Source organism: Salvia splendens, chromosome 11 (genome assembly GCF_004379255.2).
Source record: "Salvia splendens isolate huo1 chromosome 11, SspV2, whole genome shotgun sequence".
NCBI lineage: Eukaryota > Viridiplantae > Streptophyta > Magnoliopsida > Lamiales > Lamiaceae > Salvia > Salvia splendens.
The window spans coordinates 27,256,208-27,279,856 of NC_056042.1; the positions used below are offsets into that span (position 1 = coordinate 27,256,208).

Genomic DNA, 23,649 nt, shown 5'->3' on the forward strand with positions numbered 1-23,649 from the left:
GTAATCTTCACATGGTAACGAGTAATGGATATAATTGACTATATAATGCACAATTTGTGAACTGCAATGCATACGAACAAGATGTGTTGTGTTATGATGTTTGACACACGTTTCTTGTTTCCCCTAAGGGTTTAATAAGCTTAGGGGCTAGGGTATAGTACGTACGCATTAATAACAAATTATAAAACGATACGAATAATTCACCAAATTGTCACGAGTAATGGATGTTATTAACTATATAATGCACAATATGTGAACTGCAATGCATACGAATAAGATGTACCATGTTATGATGTTTGACACACGTTTCTTGTTTCCTCTAAGGGTTTAATAAGCTTAGGGGCTAGGGTATAGTACGTAGACATTACTAAATGCACGTATGTAATCTTCAATCCGTTGATTAACCCATATACACAATACCTCTAATAATGCATAATATACTGAGATAATGACAATTAACAGCTACATAATGCACTACCTAAACCAAATAATGCACATACGTATATTCCAATAACAACAATTTGTTAGTAATGTCTACGTACTATACCCTAGCCCCTAAGCTTATTAAACCCTTAGGGGAAACAAGAAACGTGTGTCAAACATCATAACATGGTACATCTTATTCGTATGCATTGCAGTTCACATATTGTGCATTATATAGTTAATAACATCCATTACTCGTGACAATTTGGTGAATTATTCGTATCGTTTTATAATTTGTTATTAATGCGTACGTACTATACCCTAGCCCCTAAGCTTATTAAACCCTTAGGGGAAACAAGAAACGTGTGTCAAACATCATAACACAACACATCTTGTTCGTATGCATTGCAGTTCACAAATTGTGCATTATATAGTCAATTATATCCATTACTCGTTACCATGTGAAGATTACATACGTGTCTACGTACTATACCCTAGCCCCTAAGCTTATTAAACCCTTAGGGGAAACAAGAAACGTGTGTCCAAACATCATAACATGGTACATCTTATTCGTATGCATTGCAGTTCACATATTGTGCATTATATAGTCAATTATATGCATTACTCGTGACCATGTGGTGCATTATTCGCAGATACCAAAATGTGGCAGTTACTTTTCCGTCAAATGACAATAATAACCCTGTAATGCATACAACCACCTTCTATAATGCAACACGGAACCAGTTTTATAGAATCAATCTGATCCGTTGATGCCTTAGATCTAACGCGTAATATTAAGAAGGAAAAAAGATCTAAGATGTGAAAAGGAGAATAACGGTCCCCTATATATATATATATATATATATATATATATATATATAGAAAAATCTGTTATAGAGAAAGGGAAAAATTCCTTAAAGGCAGGAAGCAATAGTAACCTAACCTAGGAAATTAATAGAGAAAAGGAGTAGTAAGAAGGAGAAACTCTCATAACCCGACGCATCAGTGGTGTAACTTTGATTTTAGAGCGCTTCGATCCTAACATCCCTAGTGAGGAATGAGTGATTGAGCGAACCTAACAACTGGGAAATCGATAGGCTATCTTGACGAACTGACAGACCGGTTAGGCAGAAGAGGGAAAGGGGAGGATTTGAAGATTGTAGACGATCGGATAGAACTTAAGCTTGTGGGGATGATCGCCTAAAAGTTGAAACTGGTTCATGCTTATGTGTTTTGTTTTCTTTTGTGTTTGTTCCCTTTTTGTGTCTGTAGTATGTCTAGATCTAGGAGTCTGTACTTTGTTCGTGTCTTGTTTGTAGAGTCGTTCATAGGAACTGTGCATTCAAATTCGCCGTATTCTTTTTCTTGTCTTTCATGCTTGAGGACAATCATGGTTTAAGTGTGAGCAGTTTGATAAGGCTAATTTCATGCATAGGTCTAGGGGATAAATTCATGAAATTACGGGGTCTAACACACGTCTTAAGCCAGGTGTGTAGAAGAATTTTGCCAGGTCCAGGAAAGAGAGAGGACAATCACATGGTCCGAGGAAACTGGCGAAAAAATGAGCATTGTGGAGGAAATTGCAAGACGGAGGAAATCTCGGAGCTGAAGGGTAGAATGGAGATTTCTACGAAGGCTTCTAGAAGATTATGTCCGCGCCTATATAAGGAAGGAAGCATGCATTCTAGAGGAACCTTCTCGGTGGAGGCCTCGTTACAGATTGTAGCTAGGAGCTCACTTTTCTCTTACACACTTGAGTTCTTTTTGGGAAATTTGGGGTTCCCGTCTGGGTTCACTTCCTGTTTACAGTAGTTTCATTTGGGTGTAACACCGTCCTGTCGAGGGCGAAGAAACAATTTCCAATTTGTTTCTCGTTATTTTGTGGATTTCACCGAGCTTCGCTGTTCGAAGCTCGGCACTCTGTTTACCCTTTATTCTGTGGGTTTATGCAAGCTATTTTCCATAATGTTGATGGTGTTTGTTTCTGCTTCAGTTACTGTGTTTTTCTGGAGTTCGTGCTAGTACTTGTTTTGGATGCTTTTCGCATTTGCTCACTGAATCTGTGTAGAATTGTTTGAATTGGTTGTTGATCGGAGTAGATCTTTAGAATCGGAAGTTATGGGGATGATTCTGGTTGTTGTAGGACTCAGATCGCTTGGATCCGACGAGAGATCTGAACAGAGTTGGTTTAATTTGATGCCTAGCCTTCGTGTTTTTATTTCGCTCCGTCTAGTTTATGTAGATCTGTGTTATTTTCGGTTTGTTGCAATTTTCCGACGACCAAACTTTTATATTCTGTTCGAATCAGGGTATGTGCTCTGTTTCCTTCATCCTCATGTCTGATTCAGCTAGAGAAATGCATGTCGTTGTTAGTTAAATTCCCAGTTCGTTATTTGCAGCTTTTCTATCGTACCTGCTATTTCTGGAATGATGGTCCCCACTGTTATTCGTTTTCTGTCTAGCTAAATTAGGTAGTCGTTTACACGGTCTAGGAAGTGAATTTAATATCTAGCAGTCATGAGAACGTTTGATCTCAGCATGTTTACAGTTTTCTAGGTCTAGTGTTACATTTCCTGCCTAAGTCTAGTAGTAATTATATCTCAACCCAGTTTGCGTGGCAACAGCCGCCTTTGTCAAGAGTCTCTAAATGCTTTCTTACGTGTCCGTCTTCGTGGGATCGACCCATGCTTCTCTATACTAATACATAGTATTCGGGTTGAGGGATCTTTGAAGGGGAGCTTTGTGTGTACAACGACAGAGCATTCCGTGTTCCATTGAGTTCCTAGACCAAGTGATCTAGTGGGTTCATAGGACTTGGTATCTCAACCTAGCACAGCACATCACCCTCTCTCCCTTTACCGACCCTCTTGTCCTTCCCCTTGCCCTTCTTCTTTGCGGGGCCCCGACCCCGCTCTACTCCCCCCGTTTGAACGGGAGTTTCCGGAACACCGAGAAGATCAAACCCCAACTCCTCTAAGGAGAAAGTCTCATATTGCGTGAACTGCGCCTCCGTTGGGGTCGATGTGTGTGAAGAATCAGTTGAAAAATCAAAACTGGGGCGATGGACGTTCCCCCCCTCCCCCCCGCGGCGTCCCCTGCGTCGCCGGTACCCCTTCCGGCATCATCTGCATCCCGGGACCCCACCCCGGCATAGCCGGTAAACCCCCGGCATACTCGGTAAACCCCCCGGCATACTCCTCCCCTGCATACTCCCCCCGAGTGCCATCCCGGGCATCATCTGCTGCGTACATGTTGTAGTACCCGGGCATCGGACCCCATCCACCTCCCACAGGTACCGGGGGAGTTTGAGACACGCTCGTCACTGGAGTACCTTCGTTGTTGTTCTCCATTTCCCGTAGTTGATCTTGTACAAAAATTAAGATAGAGAGAGTACTCGTTCAAACAAGTGGTGCGAATGAAAATGACGTGCAAATCGCGTATATAGTGTTTCGAATTTTTTTAAAAAAAAAAAATTAAATTCGCTCGCCGGTCGCTCACCGGTCCTGAGCCTGCAATGGCGCCGAGCGGACCGGCGAGCGCTAGCCGATTTTTTCGCCGAAATGGCGCTCGCCGGTTCCAATTGTTCGGCGAGCGCCGAAAATCGGCTAACCAGCCCGCTCGCCGCCATTGGAGATGCTCTTATAAAGTCACTGTACAAAAACAGCAATGTTGGTTCCACCTTGCTGAATGTTATAACATGGCTCTTTTAACCAGAACCAAATAACAATTCAGCTTGGAATTAAGACAAAAAAAAAACCATCAAAACCTCACCCAGCATAAGTTAAAAACACATACATGTACAATAAATCCATGCAATCGAGATTGATACTGCCTCTTTTTCGACAAGATTGAATAATTCTAACATACATGCCTATTGCCAAGCAAAATAATAGTGACATGAAATGGTACTGCCTCTTTTCAGTGTATTTTCACCCCAAAAAGGAATATGATCAGACAACTTACAGCCCTTAGCAGCAGTTATTCTCTAGCTGCATTCTGATTGAAGACTAGTTTTCACCACCACTCCACACTGCAAAAATTATTATTGAAATAAGGTACTGTATATAATGAAAAGTGATAAATGCATGCAATCGAGATTGATGAGAAACCTTTTGAAGGCTGATCGATCCAAGGACCATTCATCACAGTCAGAATGCTACATGCGTCGCTGCCTGAAGGCTGAAACATTTTCCTCTCATTGGAAGAATAAGAAATAATTTAACAAGTGAATCCTTCTGTTAAAAACTTCAAGGATCATAAGTATAGACCAACCTTGATTTATCTCATCAACCACCCTAAATGGGCAGTTTGTCAACGAGGTAGAGAATGGTTGAAACAGAACGCTCCTACAAATCGAGGACATGAAGTTAAAATCTGGTGATAAAAGATCATGTACATTAGATAGTTTGCCTGAGGGTATACCCCTCCAGATTGGTGGTGACCACTTAAAACTTGCAGCTGTCCAGTTTGCCTGGAAATAATAGTAGCAAGCATTAAAATGACAAACCAAACTGAAAAAGCAATCTCAAGAGATTAAATCATAACTAAGATTATACCCAAGCAGAAACTTCTAAAGGGAAATAAATCTCTTGACTTCATATTAGATTAAAACAACTGACGGACGACTCACAATAAATTCTAGAGTCTTCTTTTCTAAAAACAAGTGAAAAGCATCAACACATAAATAAACAGCTTGCCAGAGCCACAATTTGTACAGGAATGGAAGGTAAACTCACTGACCTGAATTTCACTTTTATCAATATTCCATATTGATCAAAATCTGTGCCATCTTCATCTGAAAAATTAAGCAATTAATACATAACCCTAAAAGACCTCAAAATGAAATGATAAAGTGATGAAATTCACCTAATGATACTTTGCTTGCAACAGCCATTTCTTGGAAATTACAACTAAAAGTTTCATTAATCCGAGCCACGAGGCTTTTCAATGTTGGGAGCCAACTTCCCTGCAGATAAATCATAATTAGGGTATAAAGACAAAATCATGTTCTTCCCTTCTCTTCCTACACTTAAAAAAACAATATTTAATTTTTCTATTCCTTTTCTTTGTAGGTTCTTAATGCTTTCACATTGAGCGGGATATTGGAAAACTGGAGCTGCTACTAAAATGCAGATTATAAAAACAAAGCAACGGGTAACTGCAAAAAGCTTTGATGTTGATCCAAGACTTAACCTTCAGAGCATCGATTTCATCTAACAGGCTTTTCAATTCCTTTACATCAGCCTCTTGCTTGTTAGTAAGTGCTTCAATCTGCATATTTACCATTCTCAGTTAAAAAATATTATAAAAGGGGCTTACAAGCCATAATTTGATTTCAAACTGGAAATATACACACTTTTCTTTGACGGTTTTCATATTCCTCCAGAATATTATGGTTAAGGAACAGGATGCCATTTGGTTGAGTTATCGTATCCTGGATGGCAGCTTCCAGTTCTTCAACAGTAGTAGGCATCTGAAAGCTATGAGTACTGACAAACTCCGTCAAGAAGCAACCAATGCAAGAGCAAAAGCAAGGCTATAGCTGTTATACAGCATCAACATATACTAACAATTAGAAATTTGGACTTGAAGCAAACAAACTCACACCCCCAGAAAACATTTTCTAATTTAGTAACTTAATGAGTTCCTACATCTAACATTCTACATGTGCTATGTCCCAAGGCGGGGAAAGGTTGTAAGTTCTCTGCTGTAAATTATTATTCCCTGGAACATTATAGTCGGCTAAAAACACAGTAATGAAAACAATGTACCAAACACACTAGCAGGTAGCATTAGTTAAAAAATATAGTGCAGATATAGAAAGAAGGAAAGCTGTGGGCAGGCAGGTAACTGCCAGAAAACACAAAATACATGTAAATAGAATCCAGCAAAGTTATAGCAGGGACCATTGTGTTTTATAAGCAATAGACCATGTAGATAACATGTGCTTAATATGCATGCCATATATCCCCCTTTTTTGCCTCATTTCCCGTGTCAGTTCTTTTTTTCTTTTTTGGTGGGATGAGGGCCAGGGGGGTGTTCTCAGGATAACCAGTCTTAAAGCCATAATTTTGACAAAGAACTGAAAGTTTTGGATACTTGATGTGTTTTCTACTTAATCAATGTCCAATTCCCATAGTAGGAAAAGGTACATGAAAATGTCAGGAAGCTTACTATGCATGCACTATGTAATAGTAAGTACTACACTGATTCAGCCAGAGTACAAACCTCCAGGAAGGCCTGCTGAAGCTCAGGCGTAATAATAGCAACTGATTCTGCATATCTCTTGGCATCCTGCAGCTCCTTTCGGCAATTATCTGAGCCACTTTTACCTAATCGTAAAGCATAAGAAAATGATAAGGAGTTAAAACATTCAGTTCTGCATACAGATTTTACTTTACAATCAAAGGCACAGAACAAAACATAACCCCTTTAAAAGGATCAATAGGAAGGCATACAATTTCAACTATGCAACTGCATGAGTTGAAAATTATGCTTATTCCAACTCAGACAGATTGTTCCTTCATAGAAAGAAAATGCTCAATTAACAGTCCTTGCAGCCACTGAAGCTGCAATCCCATGTAATAAGGTAAGTTTCTACTATTTGCAGTTGGGAGCTATCAAGTCAACTTTGCAAAATAACTGGTAAGGAGCAGGATAAATTCACAAGTTGACATTTGTTTCAAACACATCCAACTTTTGTTTCTCTTACCACGTTACTAACTTAATATTAAAAGAACATATCGGACAAACACATTCATTAACTAAAAGCATTTGGTTGCTTTTCTTAGCAGAGGGGAACAAGAGCAATTTAATTGACTGGAAGCTTAGTAGCTTTAAAAAAGCTATTTCACAGGAGAGTTTGCCATAATATCTTTCAGTGAAGCAAGCATAAGGTGAATAACTCCCAAGATAAAATACCTAGTGATGGTAGAATTTATCTTATTAGTTTCCAAAGAAAGAATGTAAAGTTTGGAAAAGAAAGTTGTTATATAGAAAGTTAGAGGGAAATACTAAACATAAAATGTAATCATGACTATGAGGTCAGAGCACAAAGCATTTTCGACATTGCACTGAAAGTTATACGTACAGTTGTCAAAGAATAATGATGCTTGCAAGGCTAACTTCTCTTGTTGCTTTGCATTGGACTCCATGTCCTTAATCTACAATATACCCAAAATAAAAACAGATTTAAACTGAGTACACAAAGAAAAACAAGTTTCTAAGAAACAAAATGAAACAAGTTAATTAATCTAAAAGGAAATACAGTGAGAATACCAAGCAATACAAGTTCATCAAAGAAAAAGGTGAGTTTCTAAAGAAGTAGATTATGAGGTGAAATAATAAAATGAGAAATATTTTCACTGGTAGCACATGATCTCAGTGACAAGCTCTTGTACAGAGCAGCAGAGAATTGCCAACAAGGTAGAACAGTAAATCAAATCAAAAGTATTGTAGAAATAGAAAAATAGAAAAATAGAACTAAAGAATATACCCTTCCATCTCCCGAAATTAACTCATTGCAAAAACATTATTTAAATTAACTTACTTCAGCATAAAGTAGCGGCAGAAAATCCTAGTTGAGATTTTCATAAAAAGATTCTTTATGGGGCTCAGTGTTGTCAAAATGTCGTTCGGGTGCTCGGGTCACCCGGGTTGCCTGGGTCGAGACCATCACCGCCCCAACATGGGTGGGTTGATCGAGATACAGTGTCGCCGCTGGGTCGCCCGGGTCGAGTGTGTCGGCTGGGTCGCCCAAACACATGCTGCGCAGTCATGTTTTAAGATAAATCCCTAAATCTTTTTTTATGCAAATCTTTCCCTTCGATGCTGATTTGATTTTACTAAAATAAATATAATATAAAAGTAAAAATTACCTAAAAATCTGCTATCTCTTATTTTTTTCAAATATATCACACGTTTTCTGACTTTCTCAATCTCTATATATATGCATGCACCACATCAAACTTTTCAAACCTACTTTCTACACTTTAGAATTCGGCCTCATTCCTAAACAAATAAACAATTCAAAGATCTTTTGCTGTCACCCTTCATATATTCCCTTCTTTCGATATTTTCAGACAACGGTTTCAATTATTTATTTTGTGTTATGACTTATGAATTGTTTTGATATTTTTGATAATTTCTATTTTCCACTTTATCTCTATTCACATGAATTACATCTACATTTATATTATTTGATATATTATAAACATTAGAGCAATATATTATTTGATTTAATATTAAAAGGCAACAAAAATTAGCCTAGATTCGTGGGTCTCTCGACCGCGTCGACTCATCGACCCGTGACCCGAATTTTCACCTCTTCGACCCTGTGCGCCCCGCGACCCTAACAACACTGATGGGGCTACTTCAAAATGAAACAAATAATATATATATATATATATATATATATATATATATATATATATGGTTTTGATCCATGCAAAACCATTCTTAATACAAAAATGCAGAACCAAGCATACAAAAGTCATTTTTAGGTCATTGTAAGCTTATTTTTACGTCATTATAGTAAGGATGACATGAAATGATCTTAACATGACCTCAAACCCAAAGTTTATAATATGACCTAAAACTGCTTTGCAATGACCCTCCGTGTTTTTGTTTAATTATTGACCATTGGATTGTCAAATCTCATGGTCAAGATTTGGTCTGGATTTTGTATTGAGATCAAGTTTTGTATTGATCATTTTCATATATATATATATATATATATATATATATATATATATAGGGTAGTGATCAAGATATAACTAATCTTAAGTGTATAACTAGAGAAAAAAATCTCAGCCACACATCTTAATAGAACAAATATTATTTATTTTAATTATATAAAATAGGCCAAAGGTATTTTAGGAAATTACATTATGAAATTTAAATAACTATATTACATACTGTGGGGCGATGGATCGGAAGCGCTTGCAGGTGGACATGGACAGGCACAGCGATTTCGCGTCTTGCAATTTGCCGAAAATAGAAAAGACGACGTCGTCCGGCAAGCAATCAAAGAAATCGGCGGAATGAATAATAGCTGGTGCGGCTGAAGCTTTTTCCCCAATTCCATACTGTAATCTCTCGCCGATCAGTTCGAATCATATTTTCGATTCCATTCATCTTCTTCGTTCGCAATAAACCATCTCCGATTAGGTTGAGTAATCTTAACACTTTCAATTGGGATTTGAATTTATCTGTGAAGCAAAATGACCTTGAAACCTTATAAAGGGATTCCAATTTTTCTGATTCTTTTTGTTGCCCATCAATTAAGACCCCACATATTTTTTTTCATGATTCAAGGTCCCATTCTAATTGTAGTTAGAAATTTGACGTATTAGTAAGAAGATGGATATGATTCGAAATATTTCAGTAATGTGTATGTGACACTACATTGTACTGTGAATACGTCAAAACAAAATTGGATAAACATTAATATGGCAATAGCCCAATAATCAGCTTAATGATCAAATATGACTCAATTACTTCACTCTTATTCACAAAACACATCACTCTTATTCTGATTTTACTTCACTCTTGTTCACAAAACACTTCACTCTTGTTCACAAAACACTTCACTCTTATTCTGATTTTACTTCACTCTTGTTCCCAAAACACATCACTCTTATTCTGATTTTACTTCACTCTTGTTCACAAAACACTTCACTCTTATTCTGATTTTACTTCACTCTTGTTCCCAAAACACTTCACTCTTGTTCACAAAACACTTCACTCTTGTTCACAAAACACTTCACTCTTGTTCAGAAAACACTTCACTCTTATTCTGATTTTACTTCACTCTTGTTCCCAAAACACATCACTCTTATTCTGATTTTACTTCACTCTTGTTCACAAAACACTTCACTCTTGTTCACAAAACACATCACTCTTATTCTGATTTTACTTCACTCTTGTTCACAAAACACATCACTCTTATTCTGATTTTACTTCACTCTTGTTCACAAAACACTTCACTCTTGTTCAGAAAACACTTCACTCTTGTTCACAAAACACTTCACTCTTATTCTGATTTTACTTCACTCTTGTTCCCAAAACACATCACTCTTATTCTGATTTTACTTCACTCTTGTTCCCAAAACACATCACTCTTATTCTGATTTTACTTCACTCTTGTTCACAAAACACTTCACTCTTGTTCAGAAAACACTTCACTCTTGTTCACAAAACACTTCACTCTTGTTCACAAAACACTTCACTCTTATTCTGATTTTACTTCACTCTTGTTCCCAAAACACATCACTCTTATTCTGATTTTACTTCACTCTTGTTCACAAAACACTTCACTCTTGTTCAGAAAACACTTCACTCTTGTTCACAAAACACTTCACTCTTGTTCAGAAAACACTTCACTCTTGTTCACAAAACACATCACTCTTATTCTGATTTTACTTCACTCTTGTTCACAAAACACATCACTCTTATTCTGATTTTACTTCACTCTTGTTCACAAAACACATCACTCTTATTCTGATTTTACTTCACTCTTGTTTACAAAACACATCACTCTTACCATTATTTTACTTCACTGTTGTTTACAAAACACATCACTATTAGCATTATTTGTACAAGTCTTTTGATTCATTTGACTGAATTGCAATCTCATAAATCCTAAAGTAGCTACTGGAAGTATGGTATCGATGGTGATTTTGGTAATTAGGTGCTCCTTGCAACAAACATTTGTTACTTAATCCATGATTATAGTGATCAAATAAGAAAGAAACACATCATGGCACGCATACTCGACCTGCTCCCACGTGAGATCCTCATCCTCCCAGTCGCTCCTTCCCACCGCATTATCCTTCCCCATCCAGTAAATCCCCAAAACCTCATCCGCCAGCTCCCCCATCGACGCCCCCAGCCGGCACCCCCCTCAGCTCGTGCGTCGGCTCCCGCACATCCACAAGCTCCCCCACCTCGAGCGCATCAGCATCGCCGCGTCACTGTGGTTCCACAGCCCCACCAGGATCACGCCGGGGTCGACGAGGAAGCGGCAGAGCACCGCGGGGGGCGTGGTACAGCTGGAAGATGTGGCAGTTGGGCAGCACGCAGAGCTGGAGCGTGGCGGCGCGGGCGGGGACCCACCACAGGACGCCTAGCCCCACCACGAGAGAGGAGTTGCGGCGGTGGGAGAGGTAGCGGTGACAGTGGTGCCGACGCGGTGAGAGTCGCAAGGGGCGGTGTAGATCTCCGTGATAGTGTGTTACTGCTACTGCTATCCATTTTTTTGACAGTGGTGGTAATCTTATTTTTTCTGTGCAATGACCATTATACCCCTCCTTGTTATTGTGAAGTAAATTTTGATAGATGGAACTAATTTCTCCTTTAAATTCCAAAATCACATGTATTAATATTAGCCCTTGATTTTCTTGATCTTGTGGCTATTATTTGTTCTCTAGTTATTTGGTTAAGGGGTGTTTGCCATAGATCATGACCCTATATATATATATATATATATATATATATATATATATATATATATAAAGTTGTCACATGAACTCAAATTTACATTTGGGGGAAAAATAGAGCTTACTAAGTGATGCATAGATAAGAAAATGTACTAAGAGAATTAGAATTAAAGCCCACAAGAAAAGCACGATCCGGTAAAATGTCAACTTTAATGAAAAATAACCCACTAAATACTAGTATCCCTTTTTGATCAAATACTACCTAAAGTTTCTACTGCTATAAGCTCTTATAATAACCTCGGAATTGCCTTTCCTATAATAAAAATATATGACAGATTAAGAACACATTCATTATAATCCACATGAACATGAAAAGCATACATTAGCGTCAAGTCCAATGGAACTCATGTAACTTTCAGCGAAACTTCTCCGATAAGCAACAGCATCTATAAGTAAATTCTGCCAACAAAAAGCAGCAAGGCAAGCAACAACCACATTTGAGTAAGATAAATCCAAATTCACCATGACAGACAATTGAATAGATCAAGACAAAGTTTGTTTCACCTTAATTTCAAATGCACATTGGAAGCGCTGAACCTTCAAATCTTTAACCTGCTCAGTGAGCTTATCTATGGCAGCATCTGGATCATCCTCACTTTCTATTGACTTCAACTTTATTCTTTTTTGATCTAAATTACAGAAATTTTGTGAAATATATGTTCGACAACAAGATCACCGGCTGCAGAAACACCAGAATGTTACTTACTGACAAAATGTTCCATGTCCCTCCATTTCCTCTTCTCCTTTTGAATGATGTTAACAATCTTCTCCTGATCATGGCATGTTTGTGGATATGTAAAGAGAGAGCCATAATAAATTATAGCACTATACATGTGAAGAAAGTTGATACTTTTTTTTGTTCATCTTATATAGTTATACTTCTCTTTCTTGTTCAAATCCATTCTCTTATCTCATTTCTTCGCATTACAATACTCCTATTAATTATGCCTGACTAACTGTTTACATATGGTTTAAGATTTACCAATTACCAAAAAGTATTATGGCCAACTACTTAATCTCTTTACTTCACAGTAACGTGGAGAACAACCATATATTTTTGCTTAAGCTTATCTTTCTAAGCTGATTATGAGGACGCTTTCTTGTGTACCTCTAGCCCTAATGAGAATGTCAAATCTATTGAGAAGCTGTTGAAGTTTGCTAGGTATAGGTTGTGTGCTAAAATGTCACATATTTTTTTTGTTATTGAAATCTTGCATTTCAAGTTGGAACAAGTAGGGATGGACACTCAAGTTCTTGAGCAATTTGTTAATCATGTGCTCACTTGTGAAGTGAATGTTAACCATGCTACGCGGGTTGGTTCTAATTGCAATATTCTTGATCTTTTTGGAGGTTGTTGTGGTCTTCATCCCTTTTATCGTCCTATGATACTTGATATGTTCGTGTTTACTCTTGTAGGTACGCGCGTACTGGATTTGAGGATAAATCCTTTCCAAAGAGAGGAGGATGATATGACCACGCATGCCAGGAATCAAGTGTCACTCCGACAACGTGAGCCGTGGATTGATTGGGGTCAAAGGATGAGACCGAAGACACTTCAAGGATCCTACAATTCTCGATGGCCTCCCGAGGATGATAGGAAAGGAGAATGCTCGGATTTGAGGACAAATCCTTTCCAAAAAGGAGAGGATGATACGATCATGGGAGGCGTGCACCAAACGTTTCAGCCGCAGCGGGATTCCAAGGGAAATCTACCTACTGAAATTACGTCCAAACGATCTTCAAAGGCCACCATTGTGTTCTTCGTCGAAAGAGCTTCGCGTGGGTATTTTGCATGGCTCAATCGGAACCCGGATGAGGAAGTTATGATCGTTTTAAGAAAGTCGCGCAATGTAGAACGAAACGCGCGGGCGGGCGATTTTGCAAGGGGAAAACGCCCGACCGGTCGTTTTGACAGTTTTTGGTTCCGAACTCCAGAGAGTTCGCCCGACCGGGCTTTTGGCATGAGGAAAAACGCTCGACCAGGCTTTTTGCGCGACTTGCGTTTTTGGACTCTTTTTGTGTTTTTTATTTAGCACTTTTTTTCTATTGTAAAAATACCCATATCTAGGGTTTTTGTGAACAGACTTTGAATGATATTGTAAGAACAAAGACTCCATTTATGAGCACCTATCTTCATTTTTAAAGATTTATCAAAATCCCTTGTGGTTGCATTCCAATCTATTGTCGGGCTTAGGTTGAATGTTAAGGTATGCTTTACTAGTTCTTAGTTCTTGTGTTGCTAGTTTTGTGGAACCATTAGGTTTTTGTTTGTGAAAGTAGCCATTGGGTTTTCTTTCTTGGGCTTGAATCTAAATCATAACACTTATCATTTTCTTCTTCTTTTCCATATTTCTATTGTCATATTTCTTGTTTGGGTTATTGGATATTATTGCAAGACCAAATCCGGGCAACATATGTTTCTTGAATCCTTAAGATTCACATTAGGTAGTCATATTGCCCATAATGTTCTTGCTGGTATTGCGGCTGATTTTGCTGTTGACTTCCAGGGTGCAGATTTCCTCGTTGGTGTGGTGGAACGTAGCTGACCATCTAGTTGTTTGGTTGTCTTCCCTGGTTGTTTGACTGTGGGCCCTGAAGTCTGTATCCCCAGTTTCCCCCCGATTGTCTGCTTGACCAGTTGGGTTGTCCTCCATTAGACCAGTTCCCTTGAGTTCCGCTTTGTATTTTGTTCCCTCCAGTGTTTGCTTTATCCTGGATCCGAGCAGGCTAGTTAGGCTGTCCTTCAGAGGGTTGCATCTGTTGTGTTGAGGGCTGAGGTAGTTGGCTTTGACTCTGATCAGTCCACCTAAAATTGGGGTGGTCTCTCCATGGAGCGTCTCTCTGTTTACCCAGGATCCAGTTGCCATTCTCATTCCAGTGGCCGACGACATTCACTTGGGCTTGCGGCTCCGCCTCAGGGGGAAACTCGCAATAGTAATAGTGTTGCTCTTCTGATGGTGGCGGCGGCGGCACATACTGCTGTTCCTTCGGTGCAGGCGGTGGAGGTGCTCTGGATTTTTCTACTGCCTCAAGCAGTTTCTTCTCCATCTGCTCGAATCGAGCCTCCAATTTTTCATCACTGCGCGCCTCGGCTGCGTGCACCGCACCCCTTTTGTACTGGCAACGGAACGTTTCGTACAAGCGTTTCGCCTCGATAAGCCTCTCCAGGATGTTCTTGGCTTGGCTGAATGGAGTCTTTGAGAAATCCACTTGGGCTGCGAGGTTTAGATCATTCTTGCTGTCGACTGTCAGTCCACCATAGAAGATCGAGTAGATCTCCCGCTCCTCCAGCTTGTGGTTGGGGCATGCTTGAAGCAGCCCTTGGAATCTATCCCAGTACTGGCCGAGGGGCTCATCATACTCCTGTCCGGCTTCTGTAATCTCCCGAAGATGATGTCGCGAATATTATGTTAGCCTGTATCATATTGCATAATATGATAATAGAAGATGAAGGATTTGCGGCAGAGCGATGGGCGCCGGAAGAGGGTGCAAGTACAAGTCACGGTGTCGCGTCCGCGCCGATCCAGATGGGCGTACCACGGAGCAATGAATATTTGATCCAACGCTTCGCTGATATGCGCAGGACCACATCACATAACACACTGCAGGCCGATTTGATTGAAGAAGTGTGGGCACGTAGGGGAGGTAGTGGCGTTGTGTAAACTTGGTAGTGATTTGTACTAGATTCAATGTAGTGTGTGATTTTAATTTTAATTTAGTGTGTAATTCTAATTTTAATTTTAATTTGTATTTTATTTTTATTTTTAATTCGTATAGTCGGCTTCTTCTAATCCACTAAGAGCCCGATAAATTTGTTCATAATTACTTGAAATATTATAAAATGAAAGTTGATTATAAAATTTGGGGCTATTAGAGGTGTCTACCATAGTGGCGGACACAAAATTTTGGGGCTATGGACAATAAAATTGAGGCTATGGACAAAAACTGGGGCGGGGCTATTGGGCGTGTCCGCCTTACGGTGGACACCCTAAGCGGAAAAGTTGGAAAATAGTAGTAGATATATTATGAGTAATACAAATTGGAGGAGCGTCCTACGCTTACACAAATCGATTTATGTTACCAAACCCAAACCCGTGACCCCAAAGGCAAAAATAACAAGACTACAAACCTCACTACTCAATTAAATAAAGAATAAAGCTATGCGGCCACATTATGGCCAGCCATAAATTAAGTAAATAACAAAAAAAATTGATTTTTTTTCAAATTTTTGGTTTAATACTATTTGATTTTACTTTTATATCATCTTCATTATATGTTACTCAACATGTTAGTGTTGTTCTTTCGTAGTTTTTGCTCAACTTATTACTACTGTCATTTATTGATTGTTGCTCAACGTATACAGTAATTCGTGATATTAATGTGTTTTACGTAATGGAATTCAAAGATAAGTATCAATTCACAAGTCCATTCACACACATATAAGTTTATATCGATAATTCTAATTTTTTTATACATGTAAATGAACTAAAATAACTTTTTATGGCCGGCCACATTATGGCCATTTAGCATCACTCTTAAATAAAATAGTTTCCACTTTTAACCAGAAATAAAAACAAATCAGAAATCTAGGTTAGGTGCACGCCTCACGCGCCACGCCCAGCTTCGACTTCGGCCCGTCGATCAGTATCCGGTGGTTCTGCTGCTGGAAGCTCGCAATCACGTTCAGCCCCGAATTCACCGATCCCTCCGGCGCCGCCGCCATCGCCAGGCACGACGTGCTCCCCGCGCTGCTTCGGATCACGAAGTTGTCCTGCGGCAGCGTCACATTCATCCCCGTGAACATGAACGTGATCGTCGGCACACTGATCGCAACGTTGTAGCACGTGTCGAACCCTCCCAGCGACGACACCGCCGCGTCGCGCATCCTCCGCCTCACCTCGTCCCTCACCGCCACGTACGCCGGCTTCACAAGGATCGTGAACACCGTGCCTGCCGAATTCAATTAACCAAAAAAATTAAGCAATTCAATCGATCAATCAGATCGGAGTTTAAATAAAAAAATCAACCTGAATCGAAAATTGTGCCGGCGCCGGTGTTGGGGTCGAAGGCAAAGGCGGATGCAGGAATGTCGACGATCCTTCCCCCGACTCTGATTGCGACGAGATTGACATAGTAGAGAGACGATCTTCTAGGGTTCCTCAAGAGTTGGGTGGTTTTGATTCTGACGGGTTGGCTGTGGGGCCCCAGCCTCAGTGACCCGGCGAAGTTGGTGGACTTGTAGCAAGGCAGGCAGTAGGAGAATGTGGATTGGTAGAGGCTGGTGCTTTGGCTCATTAGGGATAATGGGCCTCTTCCCAGGCCCAGTAATCCCTGGGCGGGAAATGATGAACCGGTGATTTTCTGCACACACCCGAAGGTGTAGCCGCCGATCGAGTCGGTAGCTAGGCTGATGTTGTCCTGCACTAGACCGGCCGAGATGGAGGAGCTGCCGTACGTCGTGTTGAACCCGCATGATGCGCCACCGCAACTTGGGTTAGGTACCTTAATGTTAAATAATTCACGTAGAGTTAGATTCGTATATTATTTTTAGGCAAATGAATATAAACTTAAAATCGTGTTGCAACCAGTCTACTACTAGAACAACTCACATGTAAGATTTGTGTTATTAGATTTGTGTTATCTTATGTCATGTGAGGGTATGAATACAGGTACACAAGAAGAATAATTGCAACCAGCACACCTAACATTAATTGGTCTATGATCCCAACATTGCTTTATTTTGGAAACAAAAAGACAAGTAGGGAAATCCCCATCTTTATTTATTCCAAATTTCTAATTTTGCACCGCTGCCTGTATATACACTTTAAATTTAAATGTAAATGAAACTTTAAATTGTAAACGTCCTAAAAAAAGAAGAAAAATCATTAAATTGTGGACGAAGAGTATACACAAAAAATTAAAGAATTACCTGGGAGCATTGGGGGGAACCGCAGCGGAGGGGTTTGAAGGTGGAGGATTTGGCCGGGTCGAATGTGGATGAGGAGCAGCCGACGCAGCCGGTGCACGGGATCCAAGCAGCATCGTTGCTGGTGTCAAGTGCCACAAGCAGCTGCTGAGGTGGAGTGCCGATATTGACACGGACAATGTAGGTGGGGTTCTGGGTGATGGTGCGGCCGGAGGCGATGGGGACGAAGGAGCGGCCAGCGACGAGGCTGGAGAGGTATTGGAAGCGGGATTTGTCGTCGGCCTGCATTTGGAGGACCGAGTTTTCCCATGAAAGGGCTTTGGGCCTGAATGGGGAGCAGGGGCTGTTCACGTGGAGCACTTGTAGGGTGGAGCCCTGGTCAGCGACGCCGCAGCGGGCCGAGACGGTGGAGGGATGGTGGCAAAGGAAGAGGGCTACTAGTGAGAAGAGAAGGGCAGCCATGGTTATGGCTTACTCTGTTTAGGATGTGAGGGTACTTATAGATTAAGTTGGCATGTGCTTGCCAACTAAGTGTATTCTGGAGATTCACTACTCATTACTGTTGATTATAGCTTTCATAAATACTTCCTCTTCTCTAAGTAAAAAAAATTATTTTTTCTCATACTTATTATCTTTACTATCTACGTCCCACAATAGGAGTCATATTTAGTGTAAGCACAGATTTTAAGAAATGTAAAAAATAGTAGGTTGGAAAAGTTAGTGGATGATAGGATCCACTTTTTTATATTAATTTTATAATAGAATATGAGTTAAGTATGTTAGTGGAATATGAGACCTACTAACAATTTATAGTAAAAGTGAAATGACAAAATGTGATTTTTATTGTGGGACGGAAGTAGTATAATTTAACCGTTAAATATCAATTTCTACTATTTAATGTTAATGACGTCTCAACTAACTTGGGATAAGAGAAGTAATTAAATTATATGCCGTGTCCACTGCATTTTTTGCAAAATGAGGATCTGCTAAGCTCGGAAATTTCATAAGAAAGTGAATTTTTGACGTAATAGTTCCCCAAATTATAGTAATACGGTTTAAAGAATATACTAATTTTATACTTTCTCCGCCTTACGCTACGCTACTTGTAGTATTTCTTTTTAAATTTGGAGTGTTCTACTAAAATGAGTTATTTTATATTTTGGCAAAATATAATACAATTACATAGCTTTCTTTCACTTTATTCTCTCATCTACTTTATTATATTTTTCATTATTCTACTTTATTCTCTTCTCACTTAACATTTTAAACATCATTTTCTTAAATTTCGTAAATTTCGTGTTTAAAAAACTGTCTAGTAGGAAGAAATATTACTAATATATTTGACTTTTTAGTATATCTCTACATGTACCTTATCATACTTCTGTTATTTTTCTTTTTTTCCTTTCTTTTTCTCAATGTCTTATTCAACATTTCGCAAATAGAAAATATCGACCTAAATCTACAATTTACAATACAACCCAAAAATCTGTCATTTTCTTTATCCACATCCACTTCTATTGGTACATATTTTTAAAATAATTGGTTTAAATCTAACGTTTAATTTCACTAAGTTAACATATTTAGGCAAGGAAATCAGTATTTGATTAATTGATTGTTTTTTTTTTCGCTCCCAAATTTCAGCCTGCAGAAAAAGAATTGTCAATGGTTATAGATTCATCTTTTTAATTAAGGAAATAGAGAGGGAGAAATCTAAATTGCAAAACAATGGAGAAAACAAATGTAGAAATGAACAGAGTTTAATAAATATCAGTAATGAAAAAGAAGAAAAAAAGGAAATAAAGTGTGGGGTAATTATGAAAAAGAACATAAGGGCAGTATGTATCTCAAAATCATGATTCACTTCATAATTATTTTAAAAATGCTAAATAAAATACTACTATTTGAAATACTATGTATGCTATCATAGAGTTTTCTCCAATAGTCGTCTCACCTTCCCATATTAGCTTCTAAAATGAATTTTTTTATATTTCTTATATAAACTTAAAAAGTGGACTGGAGTTGAAAGATACAATGGGTGATATAATCGGAGTTTTGTAGAGAGCTTTGGGGGAGGTCTGGTGTTCAATATAAAGAGGAATGTGTTTTAATCAAAGAAAGGGACTAAATAATATAAATATTCAGATTCAATAAGTGCCAATTCCACATATATATAGCATATCAATAATTAGCTAAAGTGAAAATCTTTAATATAGCCACTAGTATAATCAAAATAAAACTATTTCAAATAGGAAAACAATAATAGCGCTGGACCAAATTTGATACCTCATGGAATATGGGATACTTATTTTCCAGGCTGGACCAAATTTGAGAGCTCTAATGATGGTAGATGATGAATTTTTTCTCATATTTATATTTTATAAATTAGATGAGGATCTGCCTTTTAATTAGTAGTACTATCTTATTAATTTAAGATTTGAATAATTAATACTGGCTAGCTGTTTTATGCACCACGACATATTTGCTTGAGTGTATTCCTCAAATGGGCTAATAGTCCAATCACTTGATTTTTTGGGGTTAGGTCAATAATTCAAGAATTAATCTTTCACATTTATCCTTTTTGCTTATATTTAAAAAAACAGTGTGTGTGTGTGTGTGTTTAATAGTACAAAAAATGGAGAATGAATCTCAATTTGTGGTCATTTTGTGTTTACTTTGTTTGTAAGTGTGTGAAACCAAGAATGTTGATCAGGGAAATGTGCGTAGATCCATGTAGTAGAAAACAAGGTTATTGTATAGTTTAATTGTGAGAGCGTAAGCAAGATTTCACTCGTGTTTTTAGTCAGATTTTCTGCGGGGAGCATATGCCAAATGTTTGCTTAATTATAATAATAATAATAATAATAATAATAATAATAATAATAATAATAATAATAATAATAATAATAATAATAATATTTTCTCTTGTATTACCCAATCAGGCAATTAGAAAGTCATGTGACGTTATACCCAATCAGAAAATGCCTAAAGTCATGTTACGGTATAAATGTATCATGTATGGAATCTAAGCCCGGGAATCAGCCGTGATGAAAAATTTAATTTTATAAAATTAAATAATATAAAATAATAATATATTAAAGTTATAATAATGAAGTTATGAGATTTCCATTTTGTGTTAATTAAAAATAATGAACCGGTTCCCATTTTGTACTCTTTCTGTCGGCCATTAAATATCCTATTTTTTTCTTTTTCATCCGTCCACCAATAAATATTTCATTTACGTTTACTATATTGGTAAGTGAAGCTTACATTCCACTCACATTTTATTATAAAACTCGTGCCACTGACCTTTCTACCCAATTTACTACATAAAGTCAAACAATTTCTTAAAACTCGTGCCGGTCAAATATGGGACATTTAATCATGGACGGAGGGAGTAAATCCCAAACACGCTGCCTACCTTGTCGAGGCTACGCCCCCGACCCGATGGCCTTGGGTCTGGTCCCTTGGGTCAGATTTCCCAAATTTTTTTTATCAGTTTTTGGTATTGTTTTATATGTGTGATATTATTTCCTCAATTAACATTATTGATTATCATATTTCGTTTTTAATAATATTCGCAGCACAACAATTTATAATCTGCATTACACATAAGCTTATTTATTGCATTTAGTTTTCTTCTTTCTTATTTGTGAAAGGCACGATTACGAATTATTTTTGGGTTATCTCTAATTCCTATTTTTTCGCCACTAAGTATATAATAACAAAGCAAGTCTCAATTCTTCCTAATTTCTGATGAATTATTTGACAAAATATTTAGTATCACAATCATCTATAATTTGCATTACATATAACTATAATTATATTCTTATAGAGTTTGCATTGTATATTATGCATTGCAACACGAAACATACATTGAATTTTCATCCATTTCATATTAATGTAACAAATTTGATCCACAACAAACCATTTTCATAAATTTTATAAAACAACGTTCATGGGAATCCGATCCATTAAAAACATATAGGATCTGTTCGGTATCATGGAATTCGGGCCTCGGAAATTAGAACTTTCAATTCCAAATCCGTTGTTCGGTTATATAAAAGTACATGGATTTAGAATTGAAATCCAATTCCACAAAATCCAATTCCACAATTTCATTCCATACCTAAATAAAAAGAAGAGTAAAGGCCAAAATTGGTCCTGAACATATAGCCATTTTACGATTTTGGTCCTAAACATTATCTTTCGGATTTTTTGGTCCTGCACATATGGACATTTGATCATTTTGGTCCTGCACATATGAAAATTTGATCATTTTGGTCCCCCGTCAACATTTTCGTTAAAAATTAACGGTCAACATTATCTTTTGGATTTTTTGGTCCTGCACATATGGATATTTGATCATTTTGGTCCTGCACATATGGAATTTTGATCATTTTGGTCCTCCGTCAACATTTTCGTTAAAAACTAACGGTCAACGGCCGATTTTTGACTAAAACAATGGGTTGGGTCGGGTCGTGTTTGGGTCGGGTTTGGGTTACACGTTAAGAAAAAAAATAATTATTTTTTATTAATTAAAAAATTATAAAACTTTAATTTTTAGTTATTTTTGTTGATTAAAAATATTATAACGACTAAAACATGATGTTATTATACGCTTTAAACATGATATTACACAATAAAATAAAAAATTACCAAATTAAAATAATCATTTTTTAATAAAATCTAAGCATAATATTTTCTTCAAATTCATGAAAAAATTAATTAAAAAATACTATACTTTAATTTTATTAATTAAAAAATATTAATTAATTTTTAAGAATATTATGCTTAGATTTTAACGAAAATATTATGCTTAGATTTTAAGAAAATATTATTTTTTTCTTAACGTATAACCCAAACCCGACCCAAATACGACCCGACCCAACCCATTGTTTTAGTCAAAAATCGGCCGTTGACCGTTAGTTTTTAACGAAAATGTTGACGGAGGACCAAAATGATCAAAATTCCATATGTGCAGGACCAAAATGATCAAATGTCCATATGTGCAGTATCAAAAAATCCAAAAGATAATGTGGACCGTTAGTTTTTAACGGAAATATTGACGGAGGACCAAAATGATCAAATGTCCATATGTGCAGGACCAAAAAATCCAAAAGATAATGTTTAGGACCAAAATCGTAAAATGACTATATGTTCAGGACCAATTTTGGCTTTTACTCTAAAAAGAATTGCAATTCCAAATGGGTCAAATTAAGTAAAACACGCGGATCTTACTCGGGTCAAATATGAAAACGGGTCAGAGAAAAGGAAAAAAAAAAGGTGATTTTTTTCTTTCTCTCACTTCTCTTGATGTGCCCTAGCCGTTCCCCTCTCTTTTCACCCTCTTTTCAACTGCGTTGTCCCCTGCCATTCCTCTCTTTTCTCTCTCTATTCAACTGTGTTGTGCCCCCAGATATCGATTTATTGATAATCAAGATCCAAATTTATTCATCAGTCAAATTTGTTGAGTTTCGTCTTCTATGGAAAGTCGATGGTTTCTAAATTTTTTGGTTGATTTCCTTGAAATTATGTTGTTCTGAATATTTTGGTGTTCATCTTTTGAAATTAATTTGATATTTGCAGCACATTTGTGGTTAATTTTTGTTCATTGTATTGAGTTTTTTCATGTCTTCAAACTGTTCGACAAAAAGCCCCAATCAGTTTTTAAATGGATTCTAAACATTTAGAGCTTCTAAACAATGAAAATACAAAATTAATACATTTGTTTAGATAAGGCGATTGTCGACTCAAATATTTTTGGGTGTTTTTTTTCATATTATGCATTTTTTATTTATTTTT

At 37.6% G+C, this 23,649-nt stretch overlaps 2 protein-coding genes across 2 annotated transcripts; both read right to left on the reverse strand.

The window, feature by feature from the left end:
• Window positions 1–4,695: 4,695 nt before the first annotated feature.
• On the reverse strand, window positions 4,696–11,302 carry LOC121754709 (structural maintenance of chromosomes protein 5-like). The gene is made up of 9 exons (XM_042150023.1): window positions 11,201–11,302; window positions 7,514–7,586; window positions 6,652–6,755; window positions 5,780–5,896; window positions 5,617–5,694; window positions 5,290–5,389; window positions 5,164–5,218; window positions 4,846–4,894; window positions 4,696–4,769 (listed from the first exon to the last, which is right to left on the reverse strand). Exons 1-9 carry the CDS (start codon window positions 11,300–11,302, stop codon window positions 4,719–4,721), a joined length of 729 nt encoding a protein of 242 aa, XP_042005957.1. The 3' UTR covers window positions 4,696–4,718.
• Window positions 11,303–16,416: 5,114 nt separating this feature from the next.
• On the reverse strand, window positions 16,417–18,355 carry LOC121753666 (aspartyl protease AED3-like). The gene is made up of 3 exons (XM_042148905.1): window positions 17,851–18,355; window positions 16,949–17,423; window positions 16,417–16,871 (listed from the first exon to the last, which is right to left on the reverse strand). Exons 1-3 carry the CDS (start codon window positions 18,307–18,309, stop codon window positions 16,513–16,515), a joined length of 1,293 nt encoding a protein of 430 aa, XP_042004839.1. The 5' UTR covers window positions 18,310–18,355; the 3' UTR covers window positions 16,417–16,512.
• Between the last annotated feature and the right edge of the window lie 5,294 nt (window positions 18,356–23,649).